General features: G+C 37.6%; 2 protein-coding genes across 2 annotated transcripts in view; both read right to left on the minus strand.

Moving 5' to 3' along the window:
* Nucleotides 1–6,880, minus strand: part of LOC127626833 (transmembrane protein 94-like) — a 54,166-nt gene extending 47,286 nt beyond the window's left edge. Inside the window, exons 1-2 of the mRNA XM_052102909.1 lie at nt 6,743–6,880; nt 3,793–4,051 (exon numbers count right to left, since the gene is read on the minus strand). Of these exons, the coding sequence (XP_051958869.1) occupies nt 3,793–3,816 (24 nt within the window). The 5' untranslated portion in view covers nt 3,817–4,051; nt 6,743–6,880. The remainder of the gene's footprint in view (nt 1–3,792; nt 4,052–6,742) is intronic.
* Nucleotides 6,881–10,185: 3,305 nt separating this feature from the next.
* The window catches only part of LOC127626697 (unconventional myosin-XV-like), a 55,401-nt gene continuing 42,521 nt past the window's right edge, over nt 10,186–23,065 (minus strand). Inside the window, exons 47-64 of the mRNA XM_052102672.1 lie at nt 22,745–22,863; nt 22,488–22,629; nt 22,180–22,291; nt 21,204–21,489; nt 17,489–17,543; nt 17,328–17,400; nt 17,012–17,088; nt 16,850–16,926; nt 16,442–16,572; nt 16,142–16,236; nt 13,178–13,255; nt 12,916–13,012; nt 12,651–12,799; nt 12,325–12,449; nt 11,368–11,501; nt 11,043–11,176; nt 10,731–10,868; nt 10,186–10,607 (exon numbers count right to left, since the gene is read on the minus strand). Coding sequence (XP_051958632.1) covers nt 10,509–10,607; nt 10,731–10,868; nt 11,043–11,176; nt 11,368–11,501; nt 12,325–12,449; nt 12,651–12,799; nt 12,916–13,012; nt 13,178–13,255; nt 16,142–16,236; nt 16,442–16,572; nt 16,850–16,926; nt 17,012–17,088; nt 17,328–17,400; nt 17,489–17,543; nt 21,204–21,489; nt 22,180–22,291; nt 22,488–22,629; nt 22,745–22,863 — 2,121 coding nt within the window. The 3' untranslated portion in view covers nt 10,186–10,508. The remainder of the gene's footprint in view (nt 10,608–10,730; nt 10,869–11,042; nt 11,177–11,367; nt 11,502–12,324; nt 12,450–12,650; nt 12,800–12,915; nt 13,013–13,177; nt 13,256–16,141; nt 16,237–16,441; nt 16,573–16,849; nt 16,927–17,011; nt 17,089–17,327; nt 17,401–17,488; nt 17,544–21,203; nt 21,490–22,179; nt 22,292–22,487; nt 22,630–22,744; nt 22,864–23,065) is intronic.

The raw sequence follows: 23,065 nt of genomic DNA on the forward strand, positions 1-23,065 counted from the left end.
GCATTTCACTTGTATGTGTGTGAGCATTTCACTATAGTATGTGAATGAATTTGGTTTCATATGTGTATGTGAGAGGAAAAGTACATGTATGTGCATGGTAATTCTGAATAATGTCCCTAGGGGCACCTCATAGACGCGTGTGAGACTGACGACCACATTATACGTCATCAATAGCGGTTCACTTCCGCGGTTTGGTTCGATTGCGTGTATATCAGCAGCGAACCGTACTGGAGTTCACATGAACCGTACCCCAGACCACCTTTTTAAGCGGACCCGAGTACGGTTCGCGGGTGCGCACCCGAGTTCGGAAGACAGCGTTCACATCATCCAAACGAACCGAACTTTGACGTCATTCGAACCGGGGTGCGCACCAAAAGTGCTAGTGTGAAAGCCCCCTTAATGAAAGAGTCAATGAATGTGCCCATCAGAGACTGCTCATGCCAATTTTCATGCTTGTATCACCAAATAAACCACTATATCACTTAACTGCTCCACTAAGGTGTCGGCCAGCTTGAAAAATGGCCGCCATCTTGAAATTTCAAGTGGCTCGGACAATTTTCTTGTCAAGTGACCCATGGAGACTGCTCATGCCAATTTTCACGCTTGTATCATAAACTGAACGATTCTGTTAAACATAAGCACTTAGCCACTCCACTATAATAGGATGTGAATATTGGACGATAACGATCGGTGGCCGATTCATCGTTGCATTGAACTAAACAACTGTGTAACACAATCCAGCCCAAGTTTCCAAGCCAAAAACTGTAAAAACTTGAATATTGCAATTTGATTTTCTTTTGTGAATTTGCCTGCTGTGGGCAACAATAAAATTGCTTCTTTCACCTAAATGTTGTGGTTACTACTCAATATACCGATTGGTGCTATGGATTCATGATGTTGTTAAAGGAATAGTTCACCCAAAAATAAAATTCTGTCATTATTTTAAGTGATTGTATCACTTCAGAAGACATAGAATTTCTTTGTGTGAGTTTTTTGTTACTGCCGCTCACTGGATGTTTTTGGAACCATTCTGAGTAAACTCTAGAGACTGTTGACCGTGAACATCCAGGAGGTCAGCAGTTACAGAAATACTCAAACCAGCCCGTCTGGCACCATCAATCATGCCACTGTTGAAATCACAGAGATCAAATTTTTTACCCACTCTGATGGTTGATGTGAACATTAACTGAAGCTCCTGACACATATTTGCATGACTTTATACACTGCACTGATGCCACCCGATTGGCTGATTAGTTAAATTGCATGAATACGTATACTGGTTTTCCTAATAAAGTATTCAGTGAGTGTATATGAAAAAATCTAATCAAAAAAATGTATGTGACTAATGACAAATGTATTTTACCATGCTGCTTTGACATGAAAATAACCCCCTGCTTTCACAAGCTAGGGGCAAAAAATTCCATTGTCAATGTAATTCTATACTAATGTGGTGAATTGGCACATTATGAATTACAACACAGAAATTCACTGCAACATATCAGCCTGTCTTCATGTCCAAAGTCAAGAGTAAAAGGCAATATGGGTTTCTCAACCATGCAAATGAGTCCGGTGTGGTTCAAGTTGAACTGTTAATTATTACACCACATGTCAGCAAAAATACCCATTAACATGACCAGATGATAAGAATGAAATGCCACTGTAAATGTGTTAAGTTATAAATGCTAAGCAATTATTTCATGTCCTTGTATTTTATTGCAAAATAATTTTCTGTCATGTATAGAGTCACTTCTATCTTTTTTTAAAAAACCTTCTGTATGGAGAATACCTAAGGTAGGAAATAAAACATAAGTGAAAGTACTCTGGTATGGTCAAAACTTCAGCGTGGTCTACAAAACCCAGCATTAATGAGTCAAGAGTTCAAGCTGCCTTTTAGCAACACAACTGTAAGCACAGGCTATTTAATACTACATGAGTGTGTCTGATACGTTGTCATTGGTGGCTGAAGGCGTGAAGTTTATACAGAAAGTAGTGTACAAAATAATGTTCAGTCAGTCATTCATTATTGTAAAATAAGCAATAGGCCTACTGTTCAGTACACCAACAGGAAGCGGAGTGGTCTGGTATCTTCCTTAAGGGGTTTATTTGCAATAATGACTAGGCTGACAAAACATTACCCTGCTTATAACAGTAGCAAGAATAAGTTTGTGAACCCTTTGGAATTCATTTTTATGATTTTTTTGGACCATTCTTTCTTACAGAACTGCTTCCGCTCAGACATATTCTTAGGATGTCTGGTGTGAACGGCTCTCTTGAGGTCATTGCACAGCATCTTTTTTGGTTTAAGGTCTGGGCTCTGACTGGGCCACTCCAAAAGGTGGATTTTCTTTAAGCCATTCTGTAGTTGATTTACTTGATGTTCAGGGTAATTGTCCTGCTGCATCACCCAAAATCTACTGAGCTTTAGCTGCCACACAGCCACCCTGACATTATCCTGTAGATTATCTTGATATACTTGGGAATAAATTTTTCCCTCGACGATAGCAAGCGGTCCAGGCCCCGAAGCAGCAAAGCAGCCCCAAATCATGATGCTCCCTCCACTGTACTTCACCATTGGGATGATGTTTTCATGTTTGTATCCTGCCCTCTTTTTATGCCATATGTAGTGCTGCCTGTTTTCACAAACAATTTAAGTTTCATCCGTCCACAAACATTTTTCCAGTAGCGTTGTGGAGTGTCAAGGTGGTCTTTGGCAAATTTCAGGCATGTTGCAATGTTTTTTTTGGAAAGCAGTGTCTTCCTTTGTGGTGTCCAGCATGGGCACCATGCCTGTTTATTGTTTTCCATATAGTGGACTCATGAACAGAGATGTTAACCAGTTCCAATGCTTCCTTCAAATCTTTAGCTGTCACTCTAGGGTTCTTTTTTACGTCACTGAGCCTTCAGTGGTGTGCCCTTTGAGTCATCTTGGCTGGGCGGCCACTTCCATTGAGAGTAGCCACAGTACTAAATTGTCCCCATTTATAGACAGTTTGTCTAACTGTGTACAGATGAATATCTTAGCTCTTCAAGATAACTTCGTAACACTTTCCAGCTTTATGCAAAACAACCATTCTTGATCGAAGGTCTTCTGAGATTTATTTTTTGCCAAGCATGGTCCACATTAGCAGATGCTTCTTGTGAGTAGCAAACTCAAAATTTATAAAAGTCAAAGTAGCTCTAAACCATACCCCCACTCTAGTTTCATAAATTGGATGCCAGGTGTGCCAACTCTTGGCTCTAATTAGCTTCTGTTGACATCATTAGCCAAGGAGTTTTCATACTTTCCCCAACCTATACTGAATGTTTGAATGATGAATTCAATATGTACAAGAACAATACAATAATTTGTGTCATTATTATTGTAACTTAAATGATAATCAAACCAGATTTTAAGACAAAATTACACATAAATGCAGGTAATTCCAAATGTTTCACATACTTTTTCTTGACACTGTATATAGGTTTTTACCAGAAAAATAAACAAATGGACATAAATTATTTTATTATGTGAGAAGAAAGAGACTGCAGACACTAGTCCTTGTTTTCCTGGGACAACAATCAATTATTCAATTTAGAGGACATTACACAGAAATATTTTACCACAGAATGCCACAATTGACCAATTGGAATCAAGTTTTCCACAGAGCCATGTAATAATAGCTAATTCAGAAGTAATTGTACATAGGTTTAAAGTGTAGCCTGCATATATTGACCCATTGCTGAACACAGTGCCAGTGCTCCAAGACTAGAAAACACTTTCAGCTTTAAGATAAAAGCATCTAAACAACTTACCTGTTTCTTATCCTGTAGTTCCATGGCAACCACGGTCTCACACCATACTCTGTTGAGATGCACAGAGCTGGATGTCACGGTCAACGCTTGTCCCAATCCCAGTCCTGCTGGCAGAGGAAGGCAACTGTGGCCCCCAGCCCCAAGTCGCTGCACCTTCGGGCACTGCCAGTCTTAGATGAGGCAGTCAGTGCTGTAGCTGATGATGTCCAGGGAGCTGAAGTCAGTGGGAGGGTGGGGCTTCTCTTACATTCAAAGGGATCTGACTGGGGAGAAACCAATAATTAAAAGAAACAATAAACAATAATTAAAAGAAAACATATCAAGTTTACATATACATAATTTTCTGAGTAAGTTCTATGTTCTTGTGGTTATGTTTTTATTCCAAAAATGAGGTTTACATGTTCTACTACTATTGGAATATTCATCAATACATGATAATCTTAATATTCTGAGCAAACCAAGATTTGTCAAGCACATTCTTTTCCCGCTATTCTCAACTTGAAGTCTTGCTTGTTCTGGCCATTACATTTTTGCACACTCATTTAACCCTTGTGTTGTGTTAGTTTGTGCCGACACATTTGTGTTCCTGGTCAAACATGACCGGCCCACTAAGACTGTTAATAAATCATATTGCATATATTATCCCAAGATATTGGTTTAGATGTTTTAGCCAACTTCTTTTTTTAGAAATTAAGATTATTTTTTTTACATATATATATATATATATATATAAAAAACATTTAATAGATAGGATTAAGTTAACTGATCTTATACCAGTCTAGTGGGTGGCAATCCCTGCAGAGAAAAATAATAATAATGTAATAAATGATTAATCACTTGCTTGATCCAAACAAAATTTGTGTCATTTTAAAGCTTAGAATCAGGAATGTACAACGCATATAGCTGATCCAATCAATTCTTTTTAATTTGCTGACAAATTAGAACAGTTTTGTTCTCATAATATTCAAATGTGTAGTAGGTAAAAACATAAAATAAGATGAGATAGCCATGCATTACATATTGTTGGAAAGGTCTCAATTAGCAAAATGCAATAAGCAAATTTGTTTTACTCAAGAGGTCAAACTGGAGTATTAGAGTATAAAATTCCCTCTGACACATGTAAACATAACAAACAGGAGTCTTTTTGTCACCTTTTTCCTTATTACTTCCTCAAACATACATATAACATAGACAATGACATGTCACTTACAGCAGACTATCCTGATTCAAACAAGTCCAAACACAACATAATATGATAGGTAGATCTTGAAATATTCCTCAAAGATTGTACATGGAAAGTCGATGCACAAAAGGGGTTCAACACACATTGTGTGTGTGTGTGTGTGTGTGTGTGTGTGTGTGTGTGTGTGTGTGTGTGTGCACATGTCCGAGGATTTTGTGTGTGCAAACACACCCACATATGTGCTCATCTAAAGGATAGGGATGCTTTCTAAACACTTAATATTTCTGTATTTTGTGGTGTAATCTATTCATTTCCAATGGCTGGTCACTTTACACCGGGAACACCACAGGTATAACAAAGTGAAATAATACCAATTTTATGAAAATGATCTAAAAAAAAAAGTGTGTTCAGATCCCCTGCATGAACAAAGTCATAGAAAGAAATAAACTACAGTTTTTAGGGGGAAAAAGGGGGGGGGGGGGTTAAAATGGTCTGTTTTGACCGGAACAAAATATAAGTGTTAAGCCTCTTAATTCTGATTCACACCACTAAAAGCACACAAGATTGCAAAAAAAGAAAAGAAAATCTGACCAAATCTTCAGACCACAAATGTGTTTGTTCTATTGCTTGACTTTTTACAACTGCATACAGGGTTAGCACTCAGAATTCATTAATTACACCCCATTCAAATTAAAGTTGAATAGGACATGCACATGTTTACATGCAAAATAATTCCAATTCCTGCAGGCATATGCTTGCGGTCTCATTTCCAGTAAATATAGGAATATTCTTCTGTATGTAAACATGGTCATAGCAAACTTTCCAAACGCTCATGTTGTCATAACAAACAGGTAATGACAGACTCAAATTAAACAGGATAAATTGTTAGTCTAAATGTAGTAAGTTGCAAGTCTAAAATGAGTAAACAAAAACAGCTTTTGGACAACACAAACAATATAGAAAATGTACAGCAACCATTTAATCTTTTTGGCTTTCTTGGAAGTGAGCTATTTTTGACAAACAAATCACTGAATGAGTTTGGATTATTCTTTAGAGACAGCTAGACATAATCAACTCTCCTGAAAGCTAACCCCCTCTTTATGTAATTAACCAACATTGCCAAAAAGAATAACAAAATAATTTACATTTAATCTCATAATTCTAGAAACAGCACATATAAAGAGGGGAGATGGGCTGAACTGATTTATAAAGGTGACTGTATAAGAAAAACGGTGAGTGGTGATGCCACACAACATGTTATAAGACTATAAGATTGTATAAAGGACTTTAAAGGAGTAAAGCAATAAAGGATTCATATACAAACGTTTTAAACTTTAAAACCAAAATAGGTCATTTCTCTTCAGAAAATATGAAATTTGAGACGACAACAGAGAGGTTTTTACCTGACAAGTCATTGGTTAGAGCAATTTTAGATTGAAAGTAAGAGCCAGTATTGTCATAATAAAGTGCTATACCACAGATTTCCCTATTATGATTAGATTTATCTTAAATAACGTACAAGACAGCTCCCGTTTCCGTGTTGACCATGCAGAGACATTCAAGCGATTGATAAAACCCTGCTGTATGTCGAAGTATTGGAATAATATGTTACATTTACAACCAATAATGTCTAAACATCATTACAACATTTATAATAATCTACGTAAACAGCTGGTTGGGTTTAACAGAGGTGGTCTAAGGGTTAAGATGTCGTATTGGTTACGTGAAAGCGGACACCAAAAACACAACAACCCAACGTTAACTTACGTTATAGATTTGCAATATCAACCTCCAGCAGTTTCACTGTCAATCATCAAGAATGTTTAAGAAAAAACAATAATATTCGCCTCAAAATACTTGGACTCACTCCCTGGTGACGGCCATGTTAGTGATTTGAAGGGCGGGTTGTTTTCGTGCAGGATAGATGTAGTGTAATCTGATTGGACAGTTCTGTGAAAAGGGTGGGGTTTATTTCATTTGTACCTTTCTAATTGGTCAGTACGAGGAGGCGGTTAATCGGCTTGCAGATGTCTGACCTAAAGGCGGGTCTTTGCTGAAGCGTTCCAAGTGTTCGGCGTATGTGTGATTTACATTATTAAATGCAAATTGATACATTTGGGGGGGGGGGGGGGAATGGTGAGCAGAAAAGGTTCCTTCTCCCTGAAAGATATCACTGAATCAAGTGTCCTGAGATATATCACCAGCCTCTGTGACAGCACTAATACTGTGTAAACAGCGAAAAAAAATTTGACCAGGCAATCAGAAGTATATCAAAGTACCGTGGTATCACTATTAAGATTTTTAAGCCGTATTGAATTACATACTTCTTTGAAAAAAAATCTAACAGCAGCTTAAAAATTCACGTTTGAGGTATTAAAGTGTGTAATTTATGTGTAGGACAAAACGTCCACGCATCGTCAAATAACGTTTACCACAGACCTTATTTTTCTCATAAGTTCAAAACCCCCAAACGAACCTTAGAGCACCCTCAATTGCAGACAAGGGCAAACTGCTGCCCGTGGGACAATTTATCATGAACGTTTTTATTAGATCTTTAATTTATCTGGCAAGTGAGTCACTTGAAGTGACCACAGTGGCAACCTGTGAAGCTCTGGTGAATTCCATGCCCAAGAGGGTTAAAGCAGCGCTGGAAAATAATGGTGGCCACAAAAAATATTGACATTTTGGTCCCAATTTGGACATTTTCACTTAGGGGTGTACTCACTTTTGTTGCCAGCGGTTTAGACATGAATGTCTGTGTGTTGAGTTATTTTGAGTGGACAGCAAATTTACACTGTTATACAAGCTGTACACTCACTACTTTACATTGCAGCAAAGTGTCATTTCTTCTGTGTTGTCACATGAAAAGATATAATAAAATATTGACAAAAATGTGAGGGGTGTACTCACTTTTGTGAGATACTGTTTGTAACCTCGGTTCCCTGAGACGAAGGGAATGAGACATTGCGTAATATGGGGCAATATGAGCTTTGACATCAAGGTGGCCAGAGGCGGCGGCAGCCGATTTTGCCGGGGCTTTAGCCCCGAATGTTTTGAGTGTAGCCCTGAATGTATTTTGAAAAGTTGACTGACAAATATGAAACCAGACAAAAGCCTATGTAAACCCCGAAATCATAAGTTGCCTTATTTCATTGTGCTTTGGCTTTGCACATACTGCATACAGCCTGTAAAAATAAACATAGGCATAATCTAGCCTATAGAATAAGTTCCTTTGCTGTCGGTAGCCTATGGGCGACTCCGTTTCTTCCTCTCTGTTGAATATGCAGCAGGTAGAGGAGGAGCTTGAACAGTCCTTGACATCAACTAATGTTACTTAGTGGCTAGTTAACGGCAATTAGCAGGAAAGACAGCAAAAATGAAGCAAATGAGGCTTTGGGGATTTTTCCTAAAGAAGTCAGTGGGTAAGAATTCACATTTGTTTTTGTCCTTAAAGTCTAAAGATCATCATCTAGCTGGCTTTCACCCACAGTAGGCTAAACCTCAAGAGATAGACTACCGACTGCCATAACAGGTTAATGCACTTTTGGTAGCTCCTCGTTAGCGCATTTGCTTCTCACGCCGGAGACCGCGGTTCGAGTCCTGTTCAGAGTTTACTTTTCTTGTTTATCAGGTGTTGTTTTCGCTAAGGATAACCAATAAGCATTAGCATAAAATGTATGTGTGACTGGTTTTGTGATATTAGTTTGTAGTAAATATACACTTTGATTTGATTAAATGGTTTTGTAGAGTGTAGCAAAGATGAGCAACAGACTGAGGAGCAGCAGCTGTGCCAGAATCAGGCATGGAAACTGGTAACAATTAATAAGTCACTTTACTTTAGAGAAAGTTAAAAGTGAAACATTGTTTATCCCAATGATCCTAATGAAAGGATTTTGACAGATGAATTATTCTCATAGAGATGATGAGAATTATATACAGTTCGATGCCATAGTGTGTCAATGAACTTAGACTAAAGTCATTCATGTATTGCTTTAACTTAGGATCTTATACATCATTTTGACTATTTATGTCAAAAAATATAAATTATTTATATTCAATATTTTTTTACCTCACTTTACTCACTATAATATAACTCTTTTGTGATGACTTTATGTTAATGTACATGAAAATTCAAGAATCATGATAGATCTTAGGGCAATCCCACTGATCTGCTCTTCCAAATACATTTTCTTCAGTGGTATTGGTCTATAATTTGACATATGTAGCACTTGATGAATTAGTTGTTTGAAGCTGTTTTGCAATAAGTTATGTGCTGTATCTGTTCTTTTGCATCACAGATGATTCAGGGAGGAGAGAGGATGAGTTAGTCGAGGATATAACTAGAGTGGAAGATTTAGGAACTGTAGAAACAGGCCCAGCAAGAGCAAAACTCAAAGAATACCCTCTCACCAGCTTTGGACTACAGATTTGCTAGTGTGAAAATAAAATTGTCTGGGCTAAGCCCCGGATGTCCTTCAATGCTGGAAACGCCTCTGAAGATGGCTATGGGGGCCAATGGCAGAAAACTGTGCCCGTATTGTGGCAAGAAGTCTTTCGTCATTGCCACTGACCTGGATTACCAATGAGTATCAAAATAACTAAATGATCAACAATGCTTTATGAATAAGGATGAGACAGTATTTTTTTAAAGGGATGCGAATACAAATGCAAATTCTCTCACAATTTACTCACTCTCATGCATCCAACTCCAGTGGTTAAATCTATATCTTCAGAAGCGATATGATAGGTGTGGGTGAGAAACGGATCAATATTTAAGTCCTTTTTTACTATAAATTCTCCCCCCTGCCCAGTAGGTGGCGATATGCACAAAGAATGCTGATCGCCAAAAACAAAAGAATGTGAAAGTGGAGAATGATAGTAAAAAATCTGTTTCTCAACCATACCTATTATATTGTTTCTGAAGATATGGATTTAACCACTGGAGTCATATAGACATATGGATTACGTTACTACATAACGTCGAGTGAACTGAGTTGTCAGGGAACCAGTTACTAGCATTAAAAAATAGCGTTTTCATCCAAAACGACTGAAAGGGACTTTGTTCCAGTTTTCGTTTCTTGTACCGTTTTTCTAGCCCCATATTTCAATGCATTTACAATAAGCTATTTTTAAACACAATGACTAAATACACAGAAGGATAGATTGTACAATTTATAAAGTTTAAATAGTTTAACATCATAGTCATTCATGTTTTTTTATTATTATTATTATTTGAGGGCAAATAATTAAACATGACAATAACACATATACAGAACATTTTCAAAAGCAGGTATACTTTATAAATAGAATAGAAATCATCCCCATTGGACGGCATACATTCATTATGACAATAAATCATACACATATTTTAAAATTAAAACATTTTTAAATCATTAGAATTGATCATATGTAAACTTTTCAAAAATTTGATCAAAATACAAAATTGATCACGTTGTATGGTAGGAAACATTTTTGGAGCATCTGAATTGATGATTGAATAATGTGATAATATTAAGTTGCATATGTAGATTGTTTAATTAGGGGTTCCAGTCCGACTTGATAAGTTGCTGTAGGCAGTGGGTTTTACCACCTCCTCCATAATAACAGCAACGGTATGGCAAAACTGCTTTGCCTGGGTGAGAAAAGCGAACCAAATAAATATAAGCAACCTCTATCAAAAATGTCATTGATTAAAATAAAATTTTGCTTGAGAATTCTGCATGTGAATATTCAAGACCTGCGTGTAAATAAGTACCTGCTTTAGACTGAAGCTGACAGTCTTGAGACTGGTTGGGTTGCCAAAGTTCACCTCGACTGTTGGCAGCTTGTCTTTTTTGGGGCGGATTGAGCGCAAGGACTGCACATCTTCCAGAGCCATTTTCAAGCATATGTTCTGTAATAGCAGTTTGTAAAAGTTTAGTGTTGTGGTCGTTGATCACTTACAACACCACATAATGATGGTTAAAACATCATATGATAAAATGCTAAAACACTGAAATGAATTTAAGCCTATAACCACACTGAATATCACTATATTGTCTTAGGTGTCAGGCCAAGGTTGCTGTACCTGTGTTTTAGGATCCAGGACCAAAATAACTTCATGGTTGACAGCGATCAAGGAGGGAGAGGGGCAGATGCGATGGCTTACTTTCTGAGCAGTGAATATATTCATTCCAAATAGTGGCAGCGAAATAACAATTTCTGTTAAATAACAAAAATGTAATAAAAAAAAAAAAAAAAAAAGAGTATGTTTAGAAAATATGGAGAGAAGTTCAGAGAGAGAGAGAGAGAGAGAGAGAGAAAAGGATGTAAAATCAGTAGCTGGTATGTGTGTAAACACCCAGAAGTCCAAAAATGCAATTGAGAGAATTTACACAGATTTGTTTACTCACTCAGAAAGCCAGCTTTGGCATCAAGATGGTTTTGGGGGCCGATGGCAGAAAACTGTGCCCGTATGCTCGCAAGAAGTCTCTCGTCATTGGCACTGACCTGATCCACCCGGGGAAGGTACTGTTTTACCTCAGGGCTGGTGTTATAAAAACATGGATTACCAATGAGTATCAAAATAACGTAATGATTAACAATATTTTATGAATAAGGATGAGATTGTATTTTTTTAAAGGGATAGTTCACCCTAAAAACTTTTTTTTTTCTGCTGAACACAAACAAAGATTTGTAGAAGAATATTTCAGCTCTGTAGGTCCATACAATGCAAGTGAATGGTGGCAAGAACTTTGAAGATGCAAAAGTCACATACATGCAGCAAAAGGTAAAAGTAAAAGTAATCCATACGACTCCAGAGGTTAAAGCCATATTTTCAGAAACGATATGATAGGTGTGGGTGAGAAACGGATCAATATTTAAGTCTTTTTTACTATACGTTCTCCTCCCTGCCCAGCAGGTGGCGATATACACAAAGAATGCTAATTGCCAAAAACAAAAGAAGAATGTAAATGTAGAGATTGATAAGTAAAAATACTTAAATATCGATCTGTTTCTCACCCACACCAAATATATCACTTCTAAAGAAAATTCTAAAGATATGGATTTAAAGAGTATTTTTATGTTTTTTGGAGCTTCAAAGTTCTGGTCACTATTGACTTGCATTATATAGACCTACAGAACTAAACTAAAGAGATATTTTTTTAAAAGCTTAAATTGTGTTCTGCATAAGAAAGTAAGTCATACACATCTTGGATGGCATGAGGGAGAGTAAATTATGAGAGAATTTTCATTTTTGGTTTAACTATCCCACATTGGGTGAACTATAAGTCAAATTTCAGTCAACAATATCATACAATATTTTGGGGGGGATACAAAATCACAGTACTGGAGTGATTTAAATTTACTTTGAGGGTGGTTGGGTCAGCCCGAGGGCGAGGTGCTGAAGAACGGTCAACTCTGCCACCTGCTGGTAAATTGTGGGACTGTTGGAAGGCAGCAGCATCTTCCCTTCCAGATAATTAGCCATCAGCTGAAACACATACATAAGCTGAATTGGAAAACAACTAAAAACGAAATCAGTGCTAAGGAATATTCTGTATTATAAACATTGCATATATTCTTTTATTTTGGACATGCATTATTGTAACACAGATAAATTGTGTTAAAGGGAATATTAATTTAATATTTCACATAAAAATGGATTCCAAACTGAAACGTGAAGTTTTTATACCAGCTGGTAGTGGAACTCTATGTAAAGATCATTGTTGAAGTGCAGGGGTTGTTTCCAGATAACTCGATGAAAGGAGAGGGAGATCGAGCCATCATCCAACAAGAAGTCGAACAGATACTCATCAGAGTGAATGGGCCGCACCATATTTTCTAAAAAAAGTAGGTCATTTTAATGTACATTATAAATGCTTATTTTGAATTTATGTAAGTACTGTATATATGAGTGCATGTGTCTGTGTTTATAAGAGGGACAATGGGCTTCTTACCGCCTTTTTTAGTGGCATGGATAGAAAATTCCTTCACCTCTACTGGATTCATGATACCCATCTCTGAACAAATATCTGTTTCCACCTCAAATGCAACCTATATAAACACACACACACACACACACACACACACACACACACACACACACGGAAACAAAAACTTGACATTTATTCAATAACACATCATCAATTCTAAAAAATAATTTTGGTGATAATAAAATGTAAAAAATTATACAGTAAATAAAAAGTGTCCCACACTCACGCTAAAGCTGCGAATCTTGCAGGTAAATTCAGTTCCACCTGGCAACATGATGGGAAGTCGACGAGAGTTTCTCCCAGCCTACACACCAATCAGAAATCACAACAAAGATAAACAGTTTTACATGCTTTTACCTCATCTGCTCAACAAGACATTCTGTCTTTAAACCGATGGATATATTTAATGTAAATTAGAAAATTAATGTTATTAATACTTGAAATACAAATTTTTCCACAATCAAATCAAACTGAATGCACATGAATTAGAGGTAGACAGATGTATTGGTTTTACAGATTAATCTGTGCTGATAGTTGCTTTTTGGAACTATCGGTTATCTCCAAAAATCTATACAGATAGTTTTTTATTATTATTTCTATTGCTCCATATTCCTCTGTGCACTGGAGAATTCTACAGTTTAAACGGCTTGGTTGTACAATATAAGAACAGCCTCTAGAGGTTAAATAAAAACAATCTCTGACACCTCGTGGGGATTTGAAATTGACAATATTCATCCCTATTTTTATCCTCACTATTTTGTTATTTTGATTAGATAACCAAGTGCTTTAAAGGTGCACTCAGTAATTTTTAATTATTATCTGGTGAAATCTGGTGAAATATCACATGTACATAAGTATTCACAGCCTTTACTCAATACTTTGTTGAAGCACTTTTGGCACCAATTACAGCCTCAAGTCTTTTTGAGCATGATGCTACAAGTTTGGCACATCTATTTTTGGGCAGTTCCTCCCATTCTTCATTGCAGGACCTCTCAAGCTCCATCAGGTTGGATGGGGAGCATCGGTGCACAGCCATTTTCAGATCTCTCCAGAGATGTTCAATCGGGTTCATGTCTGGGCTCTGGCTGGGCCACTCAAGGACATTCACAGTGCTGTCCCGTAGCCACTACTTTGTTATCTTGGCTGTGTGCGTAGGGTCATTGTCCTGTTGGAAGATGAACCTTCGCCCCAGCCTGAGGTCTGGAGCAGGTTTTCATCAAGGATGTCTCTGTACATTGCTGCATTCATCTTTCCCTCGATCCTGACTAGTCTCCCAGTTCCTGCCGCTGAAAAACATCCCCACAGCATGATGCTGCCACCACCATGCTTCACTGTAGGGATGGTATTGGCCAGTTGATGAGCAGTGCCTGGTTTCCCCCAGACATAACGTGGCTTCCATCTGGCCACTCTACCATACAGGCCTGATTGGTGGAGTGCTGCAGAGATGGTTGTTCTTCTGGAAGGTTCTCCTCTCTCAACAGAGAAACGCTGGAGCTCTGTCAGAGTGACCATCAGGTTCTTGGTCACCTCCCTGACTAAGGCTCTTCTCCCCCGATCGCTCAGTTTGGCCGGGTGGCCAGCTCTAGGAAGAGTCCTGGTGATTCCAAACTTCTTCCATTTATGGATGATGGAGGCCACTGTGCTCATTGGGACCTTCAATGCTGCAGAAATGTTTCTGTACCCTTCCCCAGATCTGTGCCTTGATACAATCCTGTCTCAGTAGGTCTACAGACAATTCCTTGGCCTTCATGGCTTGGTTTGTGCTCTGACATGCACTGTTAACTGTGGGACCTTATATAAACAGGTGTGTGCCTTTCCAAATCATGTCCAATCAACTGAATTTACCACAGGTGGACTCCAATCAAGTTGTAGAAACATCTCAAGGATGACCAGTGGAAACAGGATGCACCTGAGCTCAACTTTGAGTGTCATGGCAAAGGCTGTGAATACTTACGTGCTTTAAATACAGAGTATTATAATGGAGCCAAGTCTCAAACATTTTAAAATAAGAGTCCCTGTGTGTTTTGAGCTTGTTAATGTAGTTAAATATCCTACTTTATGCACCAAATCTTTTTCTAATTATTCTAGGATTAAACAATAAACTACATCTCCGATTTCTTTTCATTTTGGAGTCTTGTAGCCTCCATGTATGTGGCCGTCATGTTTTTTAAGATTCTATATATAGATTTTAAAAACAATAGGCCGATTAATCAGTTATCAGCCTTTTCCAATACCTTATGCTGAGTTAACACTACACGATTTTAGTCCCGATTTTCACTCACCAACAGTTTTGTGGAGATTGCCTACAAAAGCCCGAACTCCTAGGCAAATCAGAGCTCACTCCCGTGAGTGACGAACGCAATGTATGAATTATCAAAGATGCGATCTGAGAGAAGCGCCGACGTGTCGCTGATGTCAGCGAGATATCTATAATGTTAAATATCTGGACCTGTCTGCGATTCCAAATCGTGCAATGTGAAATGTGTTTTGACTGAATACAACTGCAGCGTTGACCTACAGCCAATGAGAGAGCAAGAAATGGGGCATGGGAAGTTTCAGTGGGAGTCTTGATGTACCTGCAACAGAACATCAACTAGCAAGGCTGGAAGAAATGGAGGAAAAATTAGTGGAACATTGGCTGGAGCACCAGTGCATATTTGATGTTTCCTCTGAACTGTACCACAACCGGGTGGAGAAAGAGAAGAGTTGGGAGAGAAACTCCAGGTAAGCAAATAGGTAGATTTTTCAGTAGGAGGCACTTATTCATATTGTAACCAATAAAATACATGATTCCTTTAGGTGATTAAAAGCATACACATCATATTCTGAAATGCATAACATATGATCATTAATTTGTTTTCGGATCTCGTATCACTTCTCGCATGTACTCTGTTGTGAAACGTAATTTGGAGTCCAGGCAGAGTCGTCAGGGATTTGTCAATAGTGAAATGTTTTGTAATGTGTTCACCATTCTCGCTGATTCTTGTGTAATTTGAAAATGCAACGACTTCCATGACAAGACAGATGGTTGACCTCTTGTTTGAATTCTTGCATTTTTTAGAATACATACTTTTAAACTAAATAGATTCAACTATGTATATTGATGAGTTGGCATAAAGAATGTATTTTAAATTTGATCATATGATGATTTCTTTCAATTCTTATTATAATCAATTTCCTTTCCACTCACCAAGATTGCATCCATCTCTGAATGGGAGGGGATATGCCTGCGTCCTCCAAAATTTAGTGATAGTCTGAGATTCTTTTCACACACATTTGCCAGATCTAAACACAAATCCACACAAAGAGACACACACATTTACACTATGAACAAAACAGAGCTATTCCTTTATGTACTTTCTCAGTAGGTTCTAGTGCAAAAATCGAATTTGTTCTAAATTTGGCTCATATCGAACACCTGATGTATAGGGTAATTTTAGCCAATTTGCACTATGAATACTCTGTAAGCTGTTGGAGGTCAATACTGTACCCTGGAAAGGGTGGTTGGCATCCCGGATGATGGTCTCCAGGTGGCGGGTGAAATATGAAAGGAGAGTGTTAGAACAGGGGAAGAATCCAGTTATTAGAGTCAGCAAACGCCAACCACGGGTACAGTTCTCCCTAGTAAAACACCAAACACAAATCAAGAGAATCATAAAATGAATATGGGAATCATAAGAGTAGACATCACCCCTGATTTATACGTACAAAGCACTTACTTGCATACATGAACAATAAAGATTTGTGACATTCTATATGCTAGTATACGCCTAAATGTTGACTAAATTAACCTTTAGCAGTTAAACACAATAAAAATATACAGTCTTCTGGGGTCTTAAAATACATATACAGATGCGGAAAGGAGCCTGTTCTCCCTCTTACATATTCAGAAACTCACTTGACTGGGTTTTTGGTGGTCTGCTTGACGACTTGGCAGTAGATCTCATCTCTGAGGAACTCTTTCTCTTTTCCAAGCTAAACCAAACAAGTTATGTTACTGATGGAAAAACACACAATACCTCTCAAATGGAAATTGTGTAGATTTAAAAGGAAACCTCACCTGTAGAATGTGTCTAACACAGTCGCCCTCTGTCTGATTTTTCTTCAGAGGCTGATCTAACATAAACTGCATCAAAACTACACGAAGAACACAATACACAGGTGTGTAAAATACTTTTTGCAAAAAGACATGCTTTCATGTATGTTGTTGTAGTGTACGCATGTACCACCGTGATGGTAGATATAGCTAAACAAAGTATCGATGCTACTAACTTAACCTGACTGCAGTTGACAGTATTAATTACTTAAATTATGATTAACTTGTAGCTTGACCCACTGCACAACCGGTTTATGTTGGGGTACATTAGTTTACTTACCCATGAAATTCTGAGCACCCAGAAGATTAAGCTCTTTATCTGAGAAAAGGATAAGGGATTCTTGAAGGGGATTCTAATAAAGGTAAATACAATAAACAAACACATTTAACAAACTATTAAAACCACAACAACAATGTTATTACTAAGAGCTTCATGCATACCGGAGTGTATTCCACCATCTCATTCTCACCATTAGGATGGTCTTTCATATTTGGTCTGTGAAAATGAGAAAGACAGAGATAAAAATTCATTGCATTTTGGAATGTACTGTAAAGGTCAGTTTATACTTCCTCGTCAAACCTACTGTATGCTGTAGGCTTTACATTTATAGTTCTGCATTGGTGTGTCTGTATTGTTCTGCGAGCACACTGCCAAAATGCTGAAGTATTGAGAGAAAATGTCTCCGTTTCCAAAATAATTATACATTTTATACATTTAAAAAAATTAATTCCAAGATTTAAATGTATTTATTAAATTATTATAGCATATGTTGAGATTTAGGTACATAATATTTACTATGCATGCTGCCTGCCTTGCAGAGAGAAAATAAATCTGGCATATGCTGTACGCTTGCTCTTAGTTACTCAAATAATAATAAATATTTTGGCATACTTTGATACTCAGCACTGACAAAAAAAACAAAAATCCCGCAAATTAATTAATAACTTGACCTACTTTAATCTACTCACTTGACCAATACAATATGGGTGTCATTTTAATGCTAGGAAGCTGGACTTTACAATGCATATGGGCAAAATAACTAACCCTTAACAGGTGCTTTTTAATTGTCTGACAAATTGAAGTGTTCCCTTTTCATAACAAATAAAAAAGATTATTTACTGTAAACCATACTGTCAAATATTTGGTCAATACATCTTACAGATCGAAAAGTTCTCGAGTAGAATACAACAAATATTGTGTCACTCACATACAAAATAGATATCGAGTAAAAGCCCCAAGAAAAAAGCTTGTAGAGTTTATTAGTTGTAAACAGGTGTGTAGTTTTGTTACGTTTTCACTTGTAACTTCATGAAACATAAGCGGAATATAAAATAAAAAAATATATTTTCGATTAAAACAATACTCCCGAGTTCAAATACAAAGTGATATGATTTTAAAATAATCCTGAAGAAAATGCAACACAACCTCAGATCTTTTTTGTCATCCTGGGGGATGGTATTTGGATAAAAAAATGGACCAATCACACCAGTTGTGGTCTGAGTTGACGTGACGCATTGTAAAGGAATATTCTGGGTTAATACAAGTTAAGCTCAATCAACAGCATTTATGGCATAATATTGATTAACAAAAATGTTTATTTTGACTTGCCCTCCTTTTCTTAAAAAAAAGCAAAGATCTGGGTTCCACTTACAATGGAAGTGAATGGGCCCAATCAATGACTAATTTAAAAGTATAGCCACTTAACATAAACAATATGCATGTTAACATGATTTTAGTGTGGCAGAATCGCTTCCTAACTTTTCTTATAGCTAATTTTACAACCTTATTGCCATGACTTGTACAACCTCAATTCCAAAAAAGTTGGGACAGTATGAAAAATGCTAATAAAACATAGTGATTTGTACATTATTTTCACCATTTGCTATATTGAAAAAAAGTACAACTAAACATTATATGATGTTTTACCTTGTGAATTTCATAGTTTTTTTTTATGTACAGTAATTTCAAATCAGATGATTGCAACACACTCCAAAAACGTTGAGACAGGGGCAATTTAAGTCTAATAACAATATGACGAGTTAAAATAATGGTAAATGGTCTGCACTTATATAGTGCCTTTTTAAGCCTTAACGGTATTCAAAGCACTTTACACTGCGTCTCATTCACCCATTCACACACACATTCATACACCAATGGCGGCAGAGCTGCTATATAAGGTGCTAGCCTGCCATTGGGAGCAGCCTGGGGTTCAGTGTCTTGCCCAAGGACACCGGCATGTGTAGTCGTGTGGGCCGTGCCACCAACCCTGCGATTAGTGGCCAACCTGTTCTACCAACTGAGCCACAGCCGCCCCTAAATAACAAGGCGATGTGGAACAGGAGATGTTAAACAGGTGAGACAATCGTGTCACAGTATACAAGGAGCCTCCAAAAACATCCTAGTCTCTCAAGAGCAAGGATCATTTGAGAGTTGTCAATTTGCCAACAGATGCTTCAGCAAATAATCCAGCACTTTGAGAACAATGTTCCTCAAAGACAAATTGGAAGGATTTGGGGCATTTCACCCTCTACAGTGCACAATATATTAAAAAAATTCAAGGAATCTGGTCAAATCTCGGTGTGTAAAGGGCAAGATGAAAACCACTTCTGAATGCACTTTAAGACATCAGTGTCATAAAAAAAATCCACTGATGCAAGTTAAGACTTTACTATGTAAAGCAGAATCCATATATCAACACTGTCCCGAAGCGCTGCCGACTTATCCGGTCTCAGTCTCATCTTAGATGGAAAGTAGAACAGTGGAACTGTGTTTTTTTGGTCCGCTGAGTCCACATTTCAGACATTGTTTTTAAAAAACTCAAGAGTAAAAGGACCATCCAAGCTGTTATCAGTGTCAGGTCCAAAAGCCAGGGTCTGTATAGGCCAGGGGTGTGTCAGTGCCCATGGCATGGCTAACTCTCACATCTGTGAGGGCACCATTAATGCAGACAGATATGGAAACAAATTTGGAGCAGCTTATACTGCCATCCAGCACCGTCTTTTCCAGGGGGGTACCGGCATTTCCAGCAGGACAACATCAAACCACATACTGGTCAAATAAGCAGAGAGTGTGGGTGCTAGATTGGCCTGCCTGCAGTCCTGACCATCTCCATTTGAGAATGTGTGGTGCATTATGAAGCGCACAATAAGGCAACAAAGACCCCATACAATTGTGCAGCTAAAGATCTACATAATGGATGAATGGGGGAAAATTCCACTTTTTTTAACTTAACAATCTTGTGTCTTCAGTGCCCAAATGCTTAATAAATGTTATTAGAATAAATGGTGATGTTTCACAGTGGTAAACACTCGACCGTCCCAACATTTTTGGAGTGTGTTGCAATCATCTGATTTACAATTACTGTTAAAAAAATAAAAAATGAAATTCACAAGGTAAAACATCATATCATTTGTAGTTGTAGAGCTTTGAATATAGCAAAGGGTGAATATAATTTACATATCACTCCTTTTTGTTTTTATTAGAATTTTTCATACTGTTCCAGCTTTTTCGGAATTGGGGGTTGTAGATATGTAATGTCAAAAAACCTTAACAATATAAAATGCCTGTAAAAATTGATTTTTTTTCAAAAATTTAACTTTACAGCTCAAATAATACAGAAGATTCTTAACAGAGAATTAATTTAAGTTATTTTATAAAATTACAAACTTCACATTTCTGCCTTTAAACCCTCCAAAAATTGGCCCCATTCACTTCTAATGTAAATGCCTCCATGCAACATAGATTTGTTATGAGTCGCAATTATTTTTTGTTTTAATCAACTATATGCCACAAATGCTGTCGACTGAGTTTAACTTGGACTTGGAATATTCCTTTAAGATGTAAAATATGGTTATGTGATGGACAGGGGCATTATGAAAGTAAGCTGCAAAAAATGGGCATTTTATTTTTTGAGGGGGCACAATGGCAGTCCAAAAAAAATAAAACTTAACAACTTAGTTGTTTATTATTTAAATGTTGTTTTAGTGGTACAGCGTTTACTGTGCAAGAGGGCCAAGGTTCAAATCCAGACCTACAGTAATATAGGCCTAAACATTTTAATAAATCAAGCAAAATTGCAACTTAACAGCAAATGATCACCATGTAAATTCCATTTTCTAAGTTTAATTTCCTACGGAAACTTCCAAAGATCCTTACCTGCCAATGGCATCTGTGAAGAATTTCTTGGCAAACTCAGTCATGGGATACTGCTGATGGTCTGATTCAGACCTCTGGATGGACATCACCTCCACATTGTGCTCTTTGCTGGCTGGCACCGAGCGGACAGCAGGGATATTGGGAGAGGTGCCAGGAAGTCTCATACTCTTTCTCCTTTCAAGCTGTCGTTCCAGGTTGCTGCTGTGGTAGTCTGGTGGGGCACAGGGCTGAGTGACATCCACTGGGAAGAGTCCGGAGCGACCTCCAGTGGAACCAAACATCCATCCTACAGAGATGACACCAGTAAATACCTTTTAGGGCTAATGCCTTACTACTCAATCTTCTACATTAGTGAAATTCAATAAACAACATTTCACACTTGTTTTTGCTTAAAGCTGTGGTAGGCAATTTTTTGGAAGACCAAACATAAGATGTTTCTACTACATGACAGATATCAATGAAATAAACGTCCTAAGAAATCACGACAGCCCTAGGCTCTGTAAATGCCAAAAATACTTGAACCTGCATGTTAGCTAAACAGACAAATTGAAGGCGGTTTGGTTTAGAGGTCCGACATATCAACTTCTGGCTCAACCAATAGAATGAGTTTGGGGCAGTACTATCAATTTGTTCCAACAGTAGCCAAAAAATAAAAAAATGGGACAAAATCCCAAATGCTTACATTGACAGTGTTTAGATTCTGAACACATGGGGTCACTGGCCATTTATTTTACCCAGATTATCACAGAGAAATGGGGGTGGGCTTTTTTGACTTGGTTTAGACTCCAACCTTGTGGTGGCGAGTTTTATATGGACATGCATTACTAAAATTTTCTTTAAAAAATGTACCTAGTTATTTTTGCAATTATAATTGGTACCACTAGTGGCACAACAAATACAGTACACACAGCAGCTTTCAAAGAAAAGTTTAAGTAGATCCCCAATCTAAAGTGGATTTCCCAGGTTCCATTCTCACCATCCTTAAGTCCATCCATCTGCAGCAGTTTGATGACATCACCTCTTTGGAAGCTCAGCAAGCTCCTGTCATCAGTTACATAACTTTTCACAGCTATCACATAGTCTGAGTCCTGCAAAAGACCAGTATATATTTACATTAGGCACTTGTGTCAAATACAAAGAAATCTTCTGGTACAAAAAAGGGGAACAAAGCACACAAGAAAAACATACAAGACAATAAAATCCTGATGATGAAGATGCATTGTGTTAACTAGTTTATAGACCTCACAGTAAGTGTAGAATAAAATAACTGGGTGAAATGAACACCTTGATCAGTTCCATGAGGAAGAGATTAATGACAGCAGCGATCTGTAGAGACTGTGGTGAGTGAAGTTCTAACTCCTCATTACTCAAAGAGATCACCACCTTTCCAGCCCTTTGTGCATGCACTGACAACACCTGTGCATAGCTTAACAAAAAAGCAGATCATTATACATTCTGTAACTGCAACATGATACAATTGTATAAATAAAGCACTGATGAATAGGCGCATTTAACTTCTATGTCCTAAAATATATTCCCACCTGTAGCTGTGGAGCAGTTTCAGGTGTTTGGGATTTATGCCTGATGCTCTGGCCACCTTCAGCAGTCTGATTCCTCTATGAGACACACCCAGAATCTGAGCGTCTCCTCCATTTCCCACCTGCAAGCACAGAAAATATCTGTTACCCTTACTCAATTGTGCTGATACTCTTGCCAGAGCTGGGCAAGGGATCTGAAAACCTCTTTCAGAACTAGTCTGGGTTCCCACTGATTTAAGAGCCAAATTATTACATAACTATGTTACTACAAAACCTTTATGCGCCTTACTCGTAGTTTCGAGAGAACTTATTTTTAAGCGCTGA

The sequence above is a fragment of the Xyrauchen texanus genome, chromosome 33, assembly GCF_025860055.1.
Source record: "Xyrauchen texanus isolate HMW12.3.18 chromosome 33, RBS_HiC_50CHRs, whole genome shotgun sequence".
NCBI classification, from domain to species: Eukaryota; Metazoa; Chordata; class Actinopteri; order Cypriniformes; family Catostomidae; genus Xyrauchen; species Xyrauchen texanus.